This window comes from Carassius auratus, unplaced genomic scaffold, assembly GCF_003368295.1.
Source record: "Carassius auratus strain Wakin unplaced genomic scaffold, ASM336829v1 scaf_tig00217171, whole genome shotgun sequence".
In the NCBI taxonomy this organism is placed as follows: Eukaryota; Metazoa; Chordata; class Actinopteri; order Cypriniformes; family Cyprinidae; genus Carassius; species Carassius auratus.
Genome location: NW_020528927.1, coordinates 86,848 through 104,983, shown reverse-complemented (window position 1 = coordinate 104,983; position 18,136 = coordinate 86,848). Strand labels below are relative to the sequence as shown.

The 18,136-nt window shown below is 35.2% G+C and overlaps 3 protein-coding genes and 1 pseudogene across 3 annotated transcripts; all 4 read right to left on the bottom strand.

The window, feature by feature from the left end:
* Positions 1-1,387: 1,387 nt before the first annotated feature.
* Positions 1,388-2,384, bottom strand: LOC113100100 (olfactory receptor 6N1-like; annotated as a pseudogene).
* Positions 2,385-7,361: 4,977 nt separating this feature from the next.
* Positions 7,362-8,360, bottom strand: LOC113100103 (olfactory receptor 2A12-like). The gene has a single exon (XM_026264972.1). It carries the CDS (start codon positions 8,358-8,360, stop codon positions 7,362-7,364), a length of 999 nt encoding a protein of 332 aa, XP_026120757.1.
* Positions 8,361-10,319: 1,959 nt separating this feature from the next.
* Positions 10,320-11,333, bottom strand: LOC113100099 (olfactory receptor 51E2-like). Its single transcript, XM_026264970.1, has one exon. It carries the CDS (start codon positions 11,316-11,318, stop codon positions 10,320-10,322), a length of 999 nt encoding a protein of 332 aa, XP_026120755.1. The 5' UTR covers positions 11,319-11,333.
* A 5,700-nt stretch (positions 11,334-17,033) lies between these two features.
* On the bottom strand, positions 17,034-18,062 carry LOC113100104 (olfactory receptor 1C1-like). Its single transcript, XM_026264973.1, has one exon. It carries the CDS (start codon positions 18,036-18,038, stop codon positions 17,034-17,036), a length of 1,005 nt encoding a protein of 334 aa, XP_026120758.1. The 5' UTR covers positions 18,039-18,062.
* Positions 18,063-18,136: the final 74 nt, after the last annotated feature.

Here is an 18,136-nt window from a genome sequence, read left to right as displayed (position 1 = left end):
GTCTCAAGTTTTAATACTCTGAAAACAATATATGTCACTGAAAGACCCTGGGAGATAAGCTCACAAGCATCTCTCCACAGAGCATTTAAATATATCCATACCCAGCGAGACTCAAAAAATGTATATTCATATTAGAGAGTAGTGAAGTGAACCCCTGGTCATATTTTAAGCTGTATTATGCAGTGTAAGCTGCGTTTGCCTAGGAAGATAAAACTAGCAGTTTATAAAATTAAACATTGATAGTTTATCAAAGGGTTTGCAAAAATTAGCAAAAAAGACAGTGGTGCAGGATGTGCGATATATATTGTCTGTGCTAGTATTGTAATTGTTGTTTTAATGATATGCTATTTGACATTATCAGTATTTTGCCAAAAACCAAACCAAACAATCCTACAGAGTGCTTTGAAGTCTAGTAGTTTAGACTAGTGCACACGCGCATTAAAAGACTGTGTTTTTTCACTGTGTGATTCAGTCTATTATAATGCATTTAGTATGATCACAAATAATATCAATATCAAAGGAAGAGTGCTGTTTTTCTCCATAAATCAGCATGATTTTACATACTGTATAGATTTTTTTTCAAACAGTTCAATAAAAACAAAGTTAATTTACAAACTTGCATTTTAGACACCATATCGCCTGTTTTTGCTCTATTTCAACAACAAAAATAAATCCAAACACACCCACCATTGCACAGTTTTCTGCTCTGAGCAACATGACGAATTTTCGTTCCTGAATGAATCAACAGTTTAAATGATTCAATCGCAATGACTCACTTATTAACCGTGACTTGCTGACATCTACCGGCAGTTTTCATTGTCACATGTAAAGTATCTTAGTATCTTAAATATATATACAATTTCAAATAAGTATTCAACATTTAATGTGTCATTTATCAAACCATTATTTCTGCATTTGTAACTGCAGGTTAAATTCATGCCCTGCATTAAACAGTGTTTAATCTAAATGCCACTTCAAATGAAGCTTCTGTGTTTTCCTCTGCATTGAGTTTAGTTCACTGAAGCACATGCTTATATGGCTGTGGATCATCCATGGTATGGGAGGGGGGCTAATTTGTCATACAGCAGCACAGAATGGTAAGAATTACTGACTACATAAAACAATAAATCTATTAAACCTACACAATCCATATGGAACAAAAAAAAAACTAATGTATTATCCAAAGATTTTCTCATTTTGACTTACTGTTAGCCTAGAAATGTTAAATAGAAAGGTGAATACTACATAAAAAATATATAATATGAAAATTAGTGTTGAAAATAATCACAAATCAGCTTTACTAGATTCCTAGGTTTTAAACATATTTGCTTGTTTAGAACTACAGACAAAAGGAGACTGAGAAGCAGTGAAATTAACCTAGTCATTTTTAATTACCTCTACTGCATTTTATTCTTCTATCTGTTGTTGTGTTCACTTTGCTGCGTTTGTACAGATCTTTTATGGACTGCATGACCTCTTCTGTCTTTAGAGTGTATATGATGGGATTCAGCATTGGTGGTATTGTTTGTGTAAGGGAATTGTTAATTATCCGGGCATTTGGATGTAAAGGTGTTATTATAGATGCAATGTTATTACTTAAAATTGGGATATAAAAAATTGCCACCAATATGAGATGTGAGGTGCAGGTTTTTATGGCTTTGATCCGGTCAACACCATGGGGAATATTAAACAAAACCAGAGCAATGCAGAAATATGAGATGAAGATCAATATCAGTGGCGTAAAAATCAGTAGACTATAGCAAATTTTACCCAACAAAATATTTACAGAATTATCATTACAAGCTATTCTATAGATAGGCCCATAATCACAAAAATAACTATCAAGCACATTAGATCCACAAAAAGAGAGTCTATTCACAGAACCTACAAGTACAGAAAAAAATGTTACAGAAAAAATCCACATCACCCCTACGATCAGAAACATGGTTGGTTTGGTTACAATGGCATGATACCGTAGAGGAAAACAAATAGCAACCAGTCTGTCATAAGACAAACAAGTAGTGTCAAAGACTGCGTGTTCATGAAGTGATATACAAAAAACATATATGCCAAACACGCTTCATATGAAATGTCCTGGTGCTCGAATAAAAATGTGTCAATGACTTTTGGAATCAAAGCTGAGCTTCCACACAGATCAGAAAAAGCCAGATGAAAACAGCAATGTATTTGGCTGTGTGAAGTCTTCGGGCCAAATAAATGATACACATGATAAATGAATTCCCTAAAACAGTCACAACATACACTAAAAACAAGAACACATAGTAATATTTTGCATGTGGGATATTAAAAAAGCCATTTATGAAAAAGTTTGCAGGACGAGCAAAGGTCACATTTGCAGAGGAGTTTGACTGCATGGAGCTCATGATAACTGCTGTCTGGATTTTTCCTTCACCTGTGATGAAGAACTGTTACAGAAATACACTCAGTAAAAGAGAATATTCAAATAATTATTTAATATCACATGTTTAGATGTTCTTTGATATAATCTTTTGATTGAATAATAAAATAACCCTTTCAGTAAAATCATTAGAGAGAAATAGAGGAAACACATACGCTACCTTCTCCAAACTGGTACCATCTCATTAATTTACCAGACATCAGCAAATATATAGTTAGATTATCCTCTTGAGTTTGGACAGAGGTGTGTCTAGAGCATTTTAAATGGCAGGAGGGTGATGGGCTAAACTAAGATTGACAGCTTTTTAGTGGTTATGAACACTCTTTGCAAGCTTTCTAGTCTATAATCCAATTAAAATGTAGGACTTTGTTTTTCGGCCACACACACATTGCAAAGCTTCGGCAATAATGTATGTTATACATTATTACAATATAACACAGTATTTATAATTTAAGCACTTAATTAAAATAAGTAGACTATTAATTAAATAACTAGAGAAGGCTGACTATAATCAGCTTGCTTCCATTTATTGAGATAAGCCTAATCCTCACCTGAATTAGAAAAAAAGCTCTTCTGGTCTTCAGTGATGCGAAGACAATGTTTGAGCGTGTTCACATAATATCAGAGCAAGAGCAGGGCCAATTAAAAAAAACAAGCTTTTTTTATTTAAAAGCAAACGTCCAGTTTTGTGTGAGTGAAGGAAATCCACTTACGAGTGGAGAAATTCGTCCTTGCGCATTGCATGGATCAAGTAATATTATGCACTCTCAATATTTGTCATACATCATGCTATTGAAACCACCTAAAATTAAGTATAAAGAGGAGAAGAAAGCGGCACTATAGGCAGCTGCACATGCCAGGATCCACCATTGCAAGATGCATTTAGAATTTTACTAAAAATAAGATTATAGCAAGACATGTGGTGGGAGGTGGGTGCCTTGGGGGCCAGAAAAATTTAAGAGGGGTCTGGTGCCACCCCTGGCCATCACTAAGACATGCCTCTGAGTCAGGAACCATCTTCTTCTCTCTACAGACATAAGGCTAATGGGGCAGGAGTAATATAAATTTATACAGGCATGGAAAACTCAGCATTGCTATATTCCACAGAGCGCCACTGTTAGTAACTTAGGTACCATGGGTGAATTGGAGTAAGCCCATTGAACACAATGTATTTTTGTAAAGAATAAATATGCACCCTTCTCATTTATGAGGTGGTAAAACATAGCAAGAGCATTATTACTCTGAATATATTATGACAATCAGAACAACAGCATGTAATGATTAAATAGCCAAATAATAATAATAATAACAATTACTATAACTTACATTCCAGACACAGTTACGTTGTCTAGTTTTATGGCATCACCAAAAATAGTTCAGAACAAAGCCAAAGTGATGACATAATTTTCTCATTTATGTTTGCTCATTCAAGTTTACAATTGGCTGCACCCACTCTGTGGATAGTGGTTTTAGTGAATCTGTGAATTAACAAGTCGGTTGAGTGAACGAAGACTCATTCATAAAAAAACAACCACTTGCCAAGTTACTTATTTGTCAGAATGTTTAAAGACCCCCTATGGTGATAAATATAATTTTAACTTTGATTACATCTCTGTTTTCAATATGCTTAAAGATAACCCATGTAATAATTCATCAGTCAACTTGTGTTTTCTCCTTAAAACTCAAATGTCTCAAAAACATGGTTTGAAACAGACCCTTTTTTTCATACTGTCAAAAATACATAACAAATACCATGAATTAACCAGGCAAGACTTTTTATATTATCTCAAAAGGTCAGGTCTTTATTTGCAATGTCTCTTTGCAGTGTTGAGCAATGTAGTTAATCACAGATACGGTTGATTGTTGGTTTCATGAACGCAATGGCCAATCAGATTTGTCCCTTATAGCACACATATGTCTGCAAGATGTCTGTTAAAGTTCGCTTATCAGATGTTTGTACACAGCAGACGCTTTTCAAATGAAGCATCTGCTGTGTACAAACATCTGATACACGTCTTTAAGATGTCAGTTTTACATACATTCTAAATCATAAACATCTTTTCTCTAAAAGTCATATAATAAAAAAAAGACATTTGATAGGAAACAATCCTATAGACGTATAGCAGATGAAACATTCTTGAAAATATGTCTTGCAGACATCAAACAGACGTCTCTGTGATGAATGTGTGCTGTCAGGGGTTTAAGTTAATTCACATACTCATCACTCAAAATGCCAGAGCTTTGTTCAATGCTGAGTTCTGCACGCTTGCTAATCTTCTTTTTATAACAAACAAAGTGGGGACATAAATAGGGGAATAATTGTGTAGCATAGAGCTTCTGTGAAGAACTTTTTGAGATCTCGATGAGCAAAGATGAGTGACAGCTGCTCCTCAAATAACAAAGTGCTGCAGAGTTTAGGTTCAACTTGCCCTATCACACCTGCCAGGATGTTTCTAGTAAGCCTAATAATCTTATTTGGGGTTGGATATAAACTCTGCAGGACAATAGCCCTCAGGGAGCAGGATTAGACATCTTTGATGATATTTTTAAAAATTCCACAAACAATATTATTAAAGGTCCCCTTCTTCGTGATTCCATGTTTTAAACTTTAGTTAGTGTGTAATGTTGTTGTTAGAGTATAAATAATATCTGTAAAATTCTAAAGCTCAAAGTTCAATGCCAAGCGAGATATTTGATTTAACAGAATTCGCCTACAAAAAACGACCCGTTTGGACTACAGCCCTCTAGTTCCTGTAGTAATGACGTCACTAAAACAGTTTTTATGACTAACCACCGCCCACATGAATTCACAAACAGGGGGCGTGGCCTTGTTGCCCTCCGACGGAGAAGAAGGAAGAGCTGTTTGTTTTTGTCATTGAAACGCTGTTTTTCTCATCTCTGAGTCCAATCACCTTTGTTTGGGCTTCCCAGGAACGCTGTACTTTGAGATTAATGGTTACAATTTATGTTTAACTCGGTTCCCGAAAATTATAATGCACATGTAAAACTATGTGCAGCTCATTTTGCTGAGGACAACTTTCTCAATCTCAATCAGTTTAATGCTGGATTTGCACAAAGATTATTCTTGAAAGATGGAGCAGTTCCCTCTTTGTCTGGAGAAGGCATTGTTTTGTGGACCACAACCGGTAAGTGTATTTTATTATTTAAGTTGGTGCGTTTAACAGTTTCTGTAACTTATTACACAAAGGGCAACGCTGTTAAGCTTTGTTAACTAGATGTTAGGGCTGTGACAAAAAGCAAATGCAATTTTCATGCGGATCTCGTCAGTAAAAACGCTCCTGTGACTGTAAATACATCTCCAGCACGTGCGTTCTAGCCCGATCACGTTACCAGGAGGGCAGCCTGCTCTCAGCTGCTGTTGAATCACAGCACAGGAACCGCTGGCCCAATCAGAACTCGTTATGTATTTCTGAAGGAGAGGCTTCATAGAACAAGGAAGTCATCAGCCCATTTTTGTGACAGTGAAAACAGCAGTATACAGATAGGTGAATTGTGTGAAAAATACTGTGTTTTTTTTACACGCGAAACATGAACACATGTTATATTGCACATTGTAAACACAATCAAAGCTTCAAAAAAACGCGTAAAACGGGACCTTTAAGTATTATTAGTAAGGGAAATCAGGCAGGGGTGCTTCTTTGAACCAGATACCGAAGCAGTCACAAAGCTTTTTACTTCTTAGATTGTGTACTTATGGCTCCTGTACATTGTAAATATTCTTACACAAGCATCAGAGCTTCTATAAACTTTGTATTGCTTTTCCAATCAGTTTGAAATATTACTATTGCTGAAAACATATGAATGAGATCGTACACAATAATTTGCCACCGATTCAATCATCAAAACATACAAAAGCTTGGAGTTCCCATGAGATTTGTGTTGGAACTGAGTGTTCAAAATAGTACCTTATTCTAACGTTCTAATAGATCTGCTACTGATTCTGACTGATCGCACTAAGAACCATTCAGACTAAATTTGAAAAACGTGTAGATTAATGTGTGACATTTGTTTTTTAATAGTATCTTAACAGTCAATGCTCTTATCAGCTTAAAACCTATGTTAAACTGAGATAACCAATTGAACAACCATTGATGGCATTTAAGATTATTTTCGTCAAGAAAAAAAAACAGACCAAAGCTAAAAACCTACATACAAATCCACACTGCATGTATATGTTGAACGTAAAAAGTAACTAAAAGTGTACTGTATTTTTAACAGTGTTTATTTATTGTGGAAAACTTTGTGTTTTTTGTTTAAAATAATTTTTTTAATTTGGTTGTGCATTATAAAAGTTACATACCTATATAGGCCTGTGTGGTGTATCCTGCATTTCTAGCATGTAGATAATATCTGGAATGTGACTGTGTTATAAGGTTTATATGCAAAAACTGTTGTACAGGATTGTACTGAGCATTTTTTTTTTGCTAGCTTTATGTAGCAGTTCATCATATTTATATATTGCATTAATTTTGTTAAATAAGCAAGGTCAAATAAAATAATTACTTTTAATGAGTTTATTTTACTGAAGAACATTCAGGGCATTACATGGCCTAGAATCACAATATGATGTTAAGAAATAGTAACTGAATAAAACAATAAACATATTGCACATACACAATCTGTACAAGAAGAAAAAGGTACTGACAAATATAACTACTAATCATTCAATTGATTAAATGCAAATGTAGGGTAAAAGGGGTGTAATGTTTATCTAAAACGATTAAATGCATGTGAATACTGCATAAAAAAATAAATAAAGCTATTTAGATTTTGTTAGTTTTTTTCTTTTTTACAAAGAAAGGAATCAAGAAAAAAAATTATCATTGTCTTTCAAGCACAAAAGTGTTAAACATATTTGGTCTGTTTACACAGTATCTGTTGAAACTACAAACAGCTGATGAAATTAAACCTGCAATTATTTTTAATTTCTCCTACTGCATTTTATTCTTCTTTCTGTAGTTATGTTATCTTTGCTGCGTTTGTACAGTTCTTTTATGGACTGCATGACCTCCTCTGTCTTTAGAGTGTATATGATGGGATTCAGCATAGGGGGCATTGTCTGTGTCAGGGAATTGTTAATTATCCGGGTGTCAGGATCAAAAGGTGTTTTTAGGGATGCAATATTATTGCTTAAAATTGGAATATAAAAAATTGCCACCAATATGAGATGTGAGCTGCAGGTTTTCATGGCTTTGATCCGGTCAACACCATGAGCAATCTTAAGCAGAGCCAGAGCAATGCAGAAATATGAAATGAAGATCAATATCAGTGGCATGAAAATAAGCAGACTACTGCCTATTCTTCCCATCAAAATATTCATAGAATTATCATTACAGGCTAAACTATAGACAGGGCGATAATCACAAAAATAACTATCAAGCACATTAGATCCACAAAAGGAGAGACTATTCACCAAACCTACAAATACAGAAAAAAATATCATAGAAAAGCTCCACATCACCCCTATGATCAGAAACATTGCTGGTTTGGTTACAATGGCATGGTACTGTAGAGGAAAACAAATAGCAACTAGTCTGTCATAAGACAAGACAAGTAGTGTTAAAGACTGCAGATTCATGAAATGAAATACAAAAAACATATTTGCCAAACATGCATCATATGAAATGTCCTGGTGCTTGAATAAAAATGTGTCAATGACTTTTGGAATCAAAGCTGAGCTTCCACACAGATCAGAAAAAGCCAGATGGAAAACAGCAATGTATTTGGCTGTGTGAAGTCTGCGGGCCAAATAAATGATACACATGATAAATGAATTCCCTAAAACAGTCACAACATACACTAAAGACAAGAACACATAGTAGTATTTTGCATGTGGGATATTAAAAAAGCCATTGATAAAAAAAGTTGCAGGACGAACAAAGGTCACATTTGCAGAGGAGTCTGACTGTATGGAGCTCATGATAACTGCTCTCTGGATTTTTGTGTCACCTGTGATAAAGAAATGTTGTAGAATTGCACTCAATAACAGAAAATATTCAAATTAATATTTTCATTTCCAGTTAAATTGAACGAACAAGCAAAAATATTTAGATGTTCATTAACATAATCATTCTAATAATAAAAAATGTTATTCAAGTAAAATGACTAGTGAGAAAAGTAAGATATGTGGCTTGTACTCCACCTTTTCCAAACAAGCTCATCTCATCATTCTACTAGCCATCAGACAAATTTATATGATTCTCTCGAGCCCGGACCTTTGGTTAATGGAGCTACCCTTTTTCCCTATAGACTTGAGGTTAAGGGGGCAGAAGTTTATTTATTTATTTTTGTTTGTTTGTTTTTACGACACTAACAAAATCACTTTTGTGTTACATAGAGCCATAATCCTCTTTTAATATACAGAACATTCATTTATAAGATGCAATGACAGAACAAGAGTAGCTTGTCAGTTATCAGTGCACAGCCTGATATGGACTGGATTAATTACATATTGTAAAAACTTAGTTAAAAGTTCTAAATGTGTTATTATTTACATATGATATGATCTAATTTTTGGAAACTGACCAAATCAGTTTATGGTCAAAAAAAGAAAAAACTCTACCAATCTACCTGATTATTTTAAATTAAATTAGATTAATTAAAGATAAAGAGAATATTGTACATGCTTTTAGCAGATATTTTATTTCTGCAGAAGTAACCCACGATAATAATTTAAGGGTACATGAAAAAATCCCATTTTAGCTACACAAGTTCATAAAGTTCTATCAAATTTGGATATAAAAAAAAAATCAGCAGGGTCTGATCAAATAGAACCTTATTTTTCTTTCTTATTCGTTTTCGCTAATCGTGGATTCTGAATGCATTGCCATAGATTTTCTTATGATTCAGTTTTTCGTTTGGACTTTTTACACAAACTTCTCGTGGGGGCAGGCTTAACAGTGATCTACTCTGATTGGATAGTGAGTTTTTGATGGACAGATGCTCTCTGACCGAGAAGTACATACATCACTCAGTGGCATGCATATTGGAAAGCTCTCACGGTGATTAAATCTGATTAAAAAAAGTGTTCATTTATTATAATTTTACTGACACTATTTAGAGTATTTTATTTTTAAAAACTATCTTAGGATACAAATGTCTTCAAGAATGTGTTGTTGTCATATATAGGCAGGCCAGTGAGTTATATCCATCTTTTGTTTATCATCTAGTTTCTTGTCTGTTATTATTTACTAAGTGGGTTTATAGATGCAGAAAGCTGTTGTTTGTCATTATACTGAGCACTGTATATATTGTACTGGGCTTAGTCTGTGTAATTGCTTGTCACATTTATTGACTATATATTTTTTGTTAAATTAATGTGGCCCAATAAATTTATTTAGTTCACTGAAGAACAAGCCATTACATAGTCTGGGCTCACTCTCATGAAATCAAGTTGAAACCCTTAAAGCCACTGTTTCACAAATTGAGGGTCAGTCAGCAGAGCTCAAACAGATGCCATCTAATGATTCATTCAATATATATGGAGTGTGAAGTTTTTCAGTTCATGATGATAATAAACATGATGCAGAAGCATTTGTAAAACATTTGTTAAATTTTTTTGACCATTTACCTAAAATTATTTATATTCTAAGGTGATTTATTTGCTGAAATATTTTTAAAAGAAAAACTTAAAAATATTGAACTTAAATGAACTTAAAATATTTGTATATTGTTTTAAAACGAAGAAAGGAAACACAAAGCAACTTTACTAGGTTTCAGTCCTGTGGTCTAAACACATTTGGCATGTTTGCAACACAGTGTCTGTTACAACATCAAAAATGTAATATCAGTGAAGTTTCTTATATTAAATACTTCTTGAAGGATCACAGCTAATAAGCAGTACGATTATCATTGTTATTGTAATTATTGTTTTTATTTCTTAAATTTTACAAATGCATTTTATTCTTCTTTCTTGAGTTGTGTATACCTTATTGCGTTTGTACATTTCTTTTATGGACTGCATGACCTCCTCTGTCTTTAGAGTGTATATTATGGGATTTAACATAGATGGTATTACCTGTCTCAAAGAGTTGTTAATTATTCGGGTGTTTGGATCAATAGATGTTGTTAAGGCTGCAATATTATTGCTTATAAGTGGGAGATAACCGATTGCCACCAACATGAGATGTGAGGTGCAGGTTTTCATGGCCTTGATCCGGTCAGCACCATGAGCAATCTTAAGCAGAGCCAGAGCAATGCAGAAATATGAAATGATGATCAGTATAAGTGGTGTGCACATGAGGAGACCAAAGCTAATTTTTCCCATCAAAATATTTATAGAATTATCATTACAAGCTAGTTTATAGATAAGGCCTTGATCACAAAAATGACTATCAATCACATTAGATCTACAAAACGAGAGTCTATTCACCAAACCTACAAGTACAGAAAAAAAGGTAACAGAAAAACTCCAAATCACCCCTATGATCAGAAACATGGCTGGTTTGGTTACAATTGCATGATAGCGGAGAGGAAAACAAATAGCAACCAGTCTGTCATAAGCCAAAACAAGTAGTGTCAAAGACTGCAGATTCATGAAGTGATATACAAAAAACATATTTGCCAAACATGCATCATATGAAACAACCTGATGCTCAAATAAAAATGTGTCAATGACTTTTGGAATCAAAGCTGAGCTTCCACACAGATCAGAAAGTGCCAAATGGAAAACAGCAATGTATTTGGCTGTGTGAAGTCTGCGGGCCAAATAAATGATACACATGATAAATGAATTCCCTAAAACAGTCACAACATACACTAAAGACAAGAACATATAGTAGTATTTCACATGTGGAACATTAGAAAAGCCTTTTATAAAGAATGTTGCAGGACGAACAAAGGTCACATTTGCAGAGGAGTTTGATTGCATGGAGCTCATGATAACTGCTCTCTGGCTTTTGTTTCACCTGCGATGAAGAACTGTTATAGAAATACACTCAGAATATTCAAGTAATCATTTAATTTCTAGTAACAATGCTTTATAGACAAAATGCTTAGAATTTCTTTGATATAATAATTTTGAACAAATAATAAAATTTGTCATTGCTGTAAAATAAGAGAGAAACAATATTTATACTTTACCTTCTCCAAAGCTGCCAGAATGACATTACTATACCAGCCATCAGACAGATTTATAATAGATCATGGCTTGGGCTTGGGACTTTAGTTGATGGAGCAACGCTTCTTCTCCCCATAGACTTGAAAAATCTCAGCAATTATATAATAGAATAGAATAAGATAGACTGAGAGGTCTTTCCAGTCATGAGATATTCTACCAGTACTGCCACTGGAACCATTTCACTGTTTGTATAACATCTTTGAATGTATAACAGGATTATAATGGGATTATAGTATCAGAAATCTGTTGTGGTCATTGTACTGAATGCTGTGTATATTATGTTCTTGGTTTGAGTAATTGTTTGTCATAGCATTTCACTATATTCATTTAGTTAAACAAACAAGGCCTAATATAATCAGTTGTTTCACTTAAGCACAAGCCTGCATAGACGCAGGAACATATTTTATCTGGGTGGTGCGGCTTGATGTTGCAGGGTGGGCCTGCTCGCATAAAAAAATACTATAGTAATTTATAGTATAGTACAGTATTCTGTCTATAATATATACTGTTTAATACACTTTACTATAGTATGGTTAAAAAACATTAAAGGAATTTACTATAAATTACTATAGTATTTTTGTGGTTGATTTTAAGCATAATCCAAATATTAAACTGCCCAAACGTGGCATGGTAAAAAGGCTTTGTAAACATTGACAACTCTCTGAACCAGTGTTGTTGAGCAGGGGTCACCATGCTCAATCATGGAGGGCCGGTGTTCTGCAGAGTTTACCCCCAACCCTTATCAAACACACCTGAACCAGCTTATCAAGGTATTACAAGGTACAGTATATGAAACTTCCAGGCAGGTGTGTTCAGACAAGTTGGATGTATACTCTCCAAGTTTGGTGACTCTTGGTGTTGAGCATTATCAAATTTAGAAGCTGCAATAGGAAGCAAATCATGCAGTGATTGACAGCACTCTGATCCAATGGATAAAAGTTCTCTGATCCAAAAGTCATAAACCACAACAACAACATATAAAAACGAAATAATCGTTTAAATCGTAGTCATTTGTGGAAAATAAAAATTGTAGAAAAAAATCCAAGCCGTTGAAAAAAATTCAAACCTGTAATAAAGGATCTGAGATCACTCTCAAGAAAGAAAATCACCTGATCTCAAACAAATGTCATTCAAGACATCACTATATTAAATAATGGTTTAATTTCCAGTTAAAGAGCACTGATGAACAAAAACAGTTGGATAATCTTTGATAAAATCATACTGAACTAATAAAAATAAAAGCAAACATTGGAGAAAAACCATTACAGAGAAACAGAAACATATGGTTTATACTTCATCTTCTCCAAACCTCCAACAATATTCATCATTCTACCAGCCATCAGACAAATTTATATTAGATCATGCTCTTGACCTTTGGATTTTAGTTCATGTATCAACCTAATAAAGAAGCTGATACTCAAAACAACAACATGATTGTGAATTATGATCATATTTGAACAGTGAATGCAATGTTGACTAACTAATTTTAGGCACAATATTGCCAGTTACCTGGCCCAGTTTTGATCCATCAACGAAAACATTTCTGAATGAAGCTAGTAAACAATGGCATGTTTTTGAGAAACACAATGTAATGTGGCGGTTCACTCCCAAATTACTTAGTGTTAGTGAACTAATCTTTTGTACCTACCTACTGGTGTGACTTTGTTACCTGGAGGAAGTGTCAATGAAAATTCTGACTGCTACAGTAACACATACTGACAGTTCCTTAATGGAACACATTTTTGGGGTGACTAGATGCAGCTGTTGAGCTGAAGCACTTTGGCAGGAAGTGTCACATTGCCTGGGATGAGTTCTGTGAGGTGGTAAAGCGTTCAGCGATTCCCTCAACTGCAGGTCCAAACAGGCTAGTAGGGGAAACTGGGAAGTCAAGGAAGGGGACCTTATGATCTACAAAGTCTTTGATTTTTGTGAGGTTTAGCCATTAGTGTTGCTTCAGTACCACAAGGTTGGCCATGGATCTGCCGATTACCTTTGCTGTCATCTTGGTGGCGCAAAAGGCCAGGTCAGTTTCTCTGCGCAGTTCTTTGAAAGTCTGGGCCGGACTCGTCCATACAATGGAAGAGTTTGGCCTGTAAGACCTGTAAGACTGCCAAGGACTGGAGCGCTGTAGCTGCCTGTCCAGCAGATGAGTAGGCTTGTCCGGCAAGAGCTGAAGTAGTCCTACACAGCTTGCATGGGTGGGCAGCCTTTGCCTTTCGACCGATGGCTGAGGGTGGGCAGAGATACGCTGCCACAGACTCATCCAGGGGAGGCAGATTGTCATGCCCTTTTTCTTCAGCACCATTGACAGTCATGAGGGCGGACGAAGAAGAGGCACAGGAGCAAGCCACGTAGGGGGCATGGCAAGACTTGGTGATCTTGTCATGGACCTCCAGGAAGAATGGTGAATTTCATTAATGGGGGGCCTGAATGCGTCCCAGCAAGAACCCATCCAATGCTGTGGGTGGGCTCCTCAGGCAGGGACCATTCCAGACCCACCTCTTTTACAGCCTTCGCCAGGATGCGAATAGTCCATGCCTGGGCTCGATGTGCTGGGCTGTGCAGATGGCAAGGGGGAGGGGTCGACGTATATGAGCCCCTACAGCTCTCCCACATCTGAAGACTCTAACGACATGCTGTCCATCGGGTCACACTCGCTCTCTCCAAATGAGACTATGTCATAGTTACAACAGCCAAAAATAAAAACTAACATTGAATAGTTTGAGTCAATCTGCCCAACTACTGATCACCATAACGGTGATGTCAAACCAAACTATTATTTTCAATGAACCTTCAACATCTAAACCTCTGTTAATCTCAATAAGAACATTTGTTAATGTATGAGAGAAATAAAGTCAGTCTGGTTTATAAGAAGTGAAGCTGGTACTGCTGTTTTTTAGGTTATTTATAATGGTGCTTGACATCAAACAAAGTTTGGGTTTTCACTTTCAATAACTTCTGAGCAATGTAAGTCCATATCTATTGCGGTGGGAAGTTTTATTAGAATGTTAAAAAATAATATTTTAACAATGTTATCAATACACTTTTTTCAGAATAGGGAACTTCTCTCATTTTGCTGACCACTTAGGCCACGTATATGAAGGTATATGAAACATCTACTGTATTTGAAGTAATGTACGATTACAATGACATCTGACATCCCTTTACTTTACTATGGTATTCTTATAAAACTTAAAAAAGCATGATAACTGTTACCCATAGTTTTCTAAGCATGTTAAATTCTCATAAAGTCAATCTTAGTTACATTAGGTACTTGAAATGATACTGACCTGCAAAGAACCACCCTGTTCTGTAAAGGTAAAGCAAAAGAGAACATAATTATGAGGGTATCAACTAATATGGATGGTTAGCAAAGTTAACAGTGCAGGACTGGACATCTAGCTTAACAGTTACCTTTCATGAAACAAGAAAGCCTAACCGAACTCAGAAACACTGATTACCAACGTAGCCGATCAGCACGTATATTTAAACTATAAACAATAGAAATGTAGAAAGGTGAGTGATTTCGGAGAAGAAAAATATAATAAGATGGAACTTACGTTTATTGCTGTTTTACTCTGGCAGATCACGAAGATGGCAGTTCGTTTTTCCCCCTTCTCGTTACTTCAGGCACCAAGCAACGACCCAAAGTAACTCTTCTGATTGGCTGAAACTCTCTAATCTCTACACAGTCCCGCCCACTACCTCTACAGATGCACAACTCACTTTTGAACCAAATATCTCGGTGCAAAAGGGAGAACGCGTGAAACTTGTCACTTGAAAGTGAAAAACAGTGTTTGAGATTCGTCACAGCAGATTCAAGCAGCTGTAGTTATGTACTTGTGTTTGTGTTAGAAAAATATACGAGACATTTCTGAGAAAATATTCTACAAGTGTGCAACTCTCATTGGATGAATTCACGTACTGGTTTGCGGATGTGCAAAATTTCTCCACGACTTCAAATTTCTTGATGCGGTTGTGTAAATGCATTTTGCACTATATTCACTGCAGCAATTGTATCAAAATGTGAGCATACAAGTTTCTTAATTTGTGATTTGTAGAATAGGATTTGTGCACCTGCAATGAAGAATTTGAGAAGGTGTAACTGTTGTGTTGTGTTTGTGGGAGAGAAAAAAAAGTCACAGGTTTCAACTCTTAAAACATTTCTCTCTGTGACTTCAAATTTACTGATACACATGTGTGGCTTTTCTCTACAATCGCACTGTCACATGCGTTCAGTCGTCTTGACTCAAATACCTTCTTACATGTACTTCTTGAACAGTGCTATCACTAGCAGACTTTCTCAAGGCACATTGCATAGACCTGGGTAACTGACAATAACATTTATTGTGTTTACATGAGAATTTTTAAAGGTGTCATATGATACTATTTTAAAGATCATTGTTTTGTGTGTTTGGTGTAACAGAATATGTTGACATACTTATATAATATTCAAAAAAACATTATTTTTCAAATACTGTACATGATTGTAGGTCCTCTATGCCCCGCCTCTCTCAAATGCGCCATTTTCCACAAAGCTCCCATGCATGATCTAGAGATGTGGGCATGTTTGAACGAGGCGTTTAGCCGGTCTGGATCAGCCATCTCTTTTAGATAGAATGAATCCTTTTGTGGGAGACTTTGAGCTTACACATGCACAAATAGTTACATAACACACTGAAGAAAATTTTTGAATCTAAAAAACTTTAAATCTGTTTTGTGAATTAGTTGTTGCAGTACTTAAATACTGTCAACCCATCATATGTTGTTTACTGTGTGCGTACATAGATACAGAATGTTATTATATGGACTTACACTGTCTGTGTGTGATGGCGTAGTGTAACTGCTTGTAGGTATTGATTGTTATACTTCAGTTAAACACAGATTAATATAATGATTTAGTTCCCTGAAGCACATGCCTACATTACATGATCTGAGGTCTCAAGAAATTAAAAGCTGATTTAATTCACAACCTGTCTGAGGGCCACAATCAGCAGAACAAATGCCAGCTAATGATTCATTCAAGGTATCTATTCATAAGGATAAAAAAACATGATGCAGAATTTAAAACATTTGTTATATTGAAATAATTGTAAGGCAAATGTTCTTTCATTTGACTTGTTAAAATTAAATCACTGAATAAAATTTTGAATATTTTTAAAGCTTTATTTTTTTAGACTCTTGACTTAAATTACTTGTACAGTGTTTTGAATAAAAGAAGCAATTACATAAACTTCAAAAAATGTTTCAGTATATTTTGTAATTGTACAACATCTACATACAGTATTTCATCAAGGAACTCTGTTTAATGAGATATTTGTTAAATGATCACAGCTGATGAAACAAAACTAAATATCTGTAGTCAAAGAGTTTCTTTCAGGCATGTAATGAAAGTCAACACCAATATTGTGCAAGGCAAACTCCACCTCCTGCTGTTTCACACACTGATCAGAAGATATGAGATGAAACCTGTATTTATTTTAACTTTATCCTTCTGCATTTCATTTTATTTTCTTTAGTTGTATTCACTTTGCTGCGTTTGTACAGTTCTTTTATGGACTGCATGACCTCTTCTGTCTTTAGAGTGTATATGATGGGATTCAGCATTGGTGGTATTGTCTGAGTCAGAGAATTGTTAATTATCTGGGCGTTTGGATGCAAAGGTGTTGTTACAGATGCAAGGACATTGCACAAAACTGGGAGATAAAAAATAGTCACCAATATGAGATGTGAGGTGCAGGTTTTTATGGCCTTGATTCGGTCAGCACCGTGAGCAATCTTAAGCAGAGCCACAGAAATGCAGAAATATGAAATAATGATCAGTATGAGTGGTGTGCAAATCAGGAGCCCATAGGAAATTTTACCCATCAAAATATTTATGGAAATATCATTACAAGCTAGTGCACAGATAGGGGCATAATCACAAAAATAACTATTAAGTACATTAGACCTACAAAAAGATATTCTATTCAGCAAACCTACAAGTACAGAAAAAAATATCACAGACACAATCCACATCACCCCTATGATCAGAAACATTGCTGGTTTGGTTACAATGGCATGATACCGTAGAGGAAAACAAATGGCAACCAGTCTGTCATAAGCCAAAGCGAGTAGTGTCAAAGACTGCAGATTCATAAAATGATATACAAAAAACATATTTGTTAAACACGCTTCATAAGAAATGTCTTGGTGATCAAATAAAAACATGTCAATGATTTTTGGAATCAAAGCTGAGCTTCCACACAGATCAGAAAGTGCCAGATGAAAAACAGCAATGTATTTGGCTGTGTGAAGTCTGCGGGCCAAATAAATGATACACATGATAAATGAATTCCCCAAAACAGTTACAACATACACTAAAGACAAGAACACATAGTAGTATTTTGAATGTGGAATATTAGAAAAATCACTGATAAAAAATGTTGCAGGTCGAACAAAGGTCAAATCTGTTGAGGAGTTTGACTGCATGGAGCTCATGATAACTGCTCTCTGGCTTTTGTTTCACCTGTGATGAAGAACTGTTATAGAAATACACAAAATACCAGAATATTCCCATAATGATTTGATTTCCAAAT

Coding starts and splice junctions, on each gene's coding strand:
- LOC113100099 (XM_026264970.1), bottom strand. CDS start 11,318: ATGAGCTCCATGCAATCAAACTCCTCTGCAAATGTGACCTTTGTTCGT.
- LOC113100104 (XM_026264973.1), bottom strand. CDS start 18,038: ATGAGCTCCATGCAGTCAAACTCCTCAACAGATTTGACCTTTGTTCGA.
- LOC113100103 (XM_026264972.1), bottom strand. CDS start 8,360: ATGAGCTCCATACAGTCAGACTCCTCTGCAAATGTGACCTTTGTTCGT.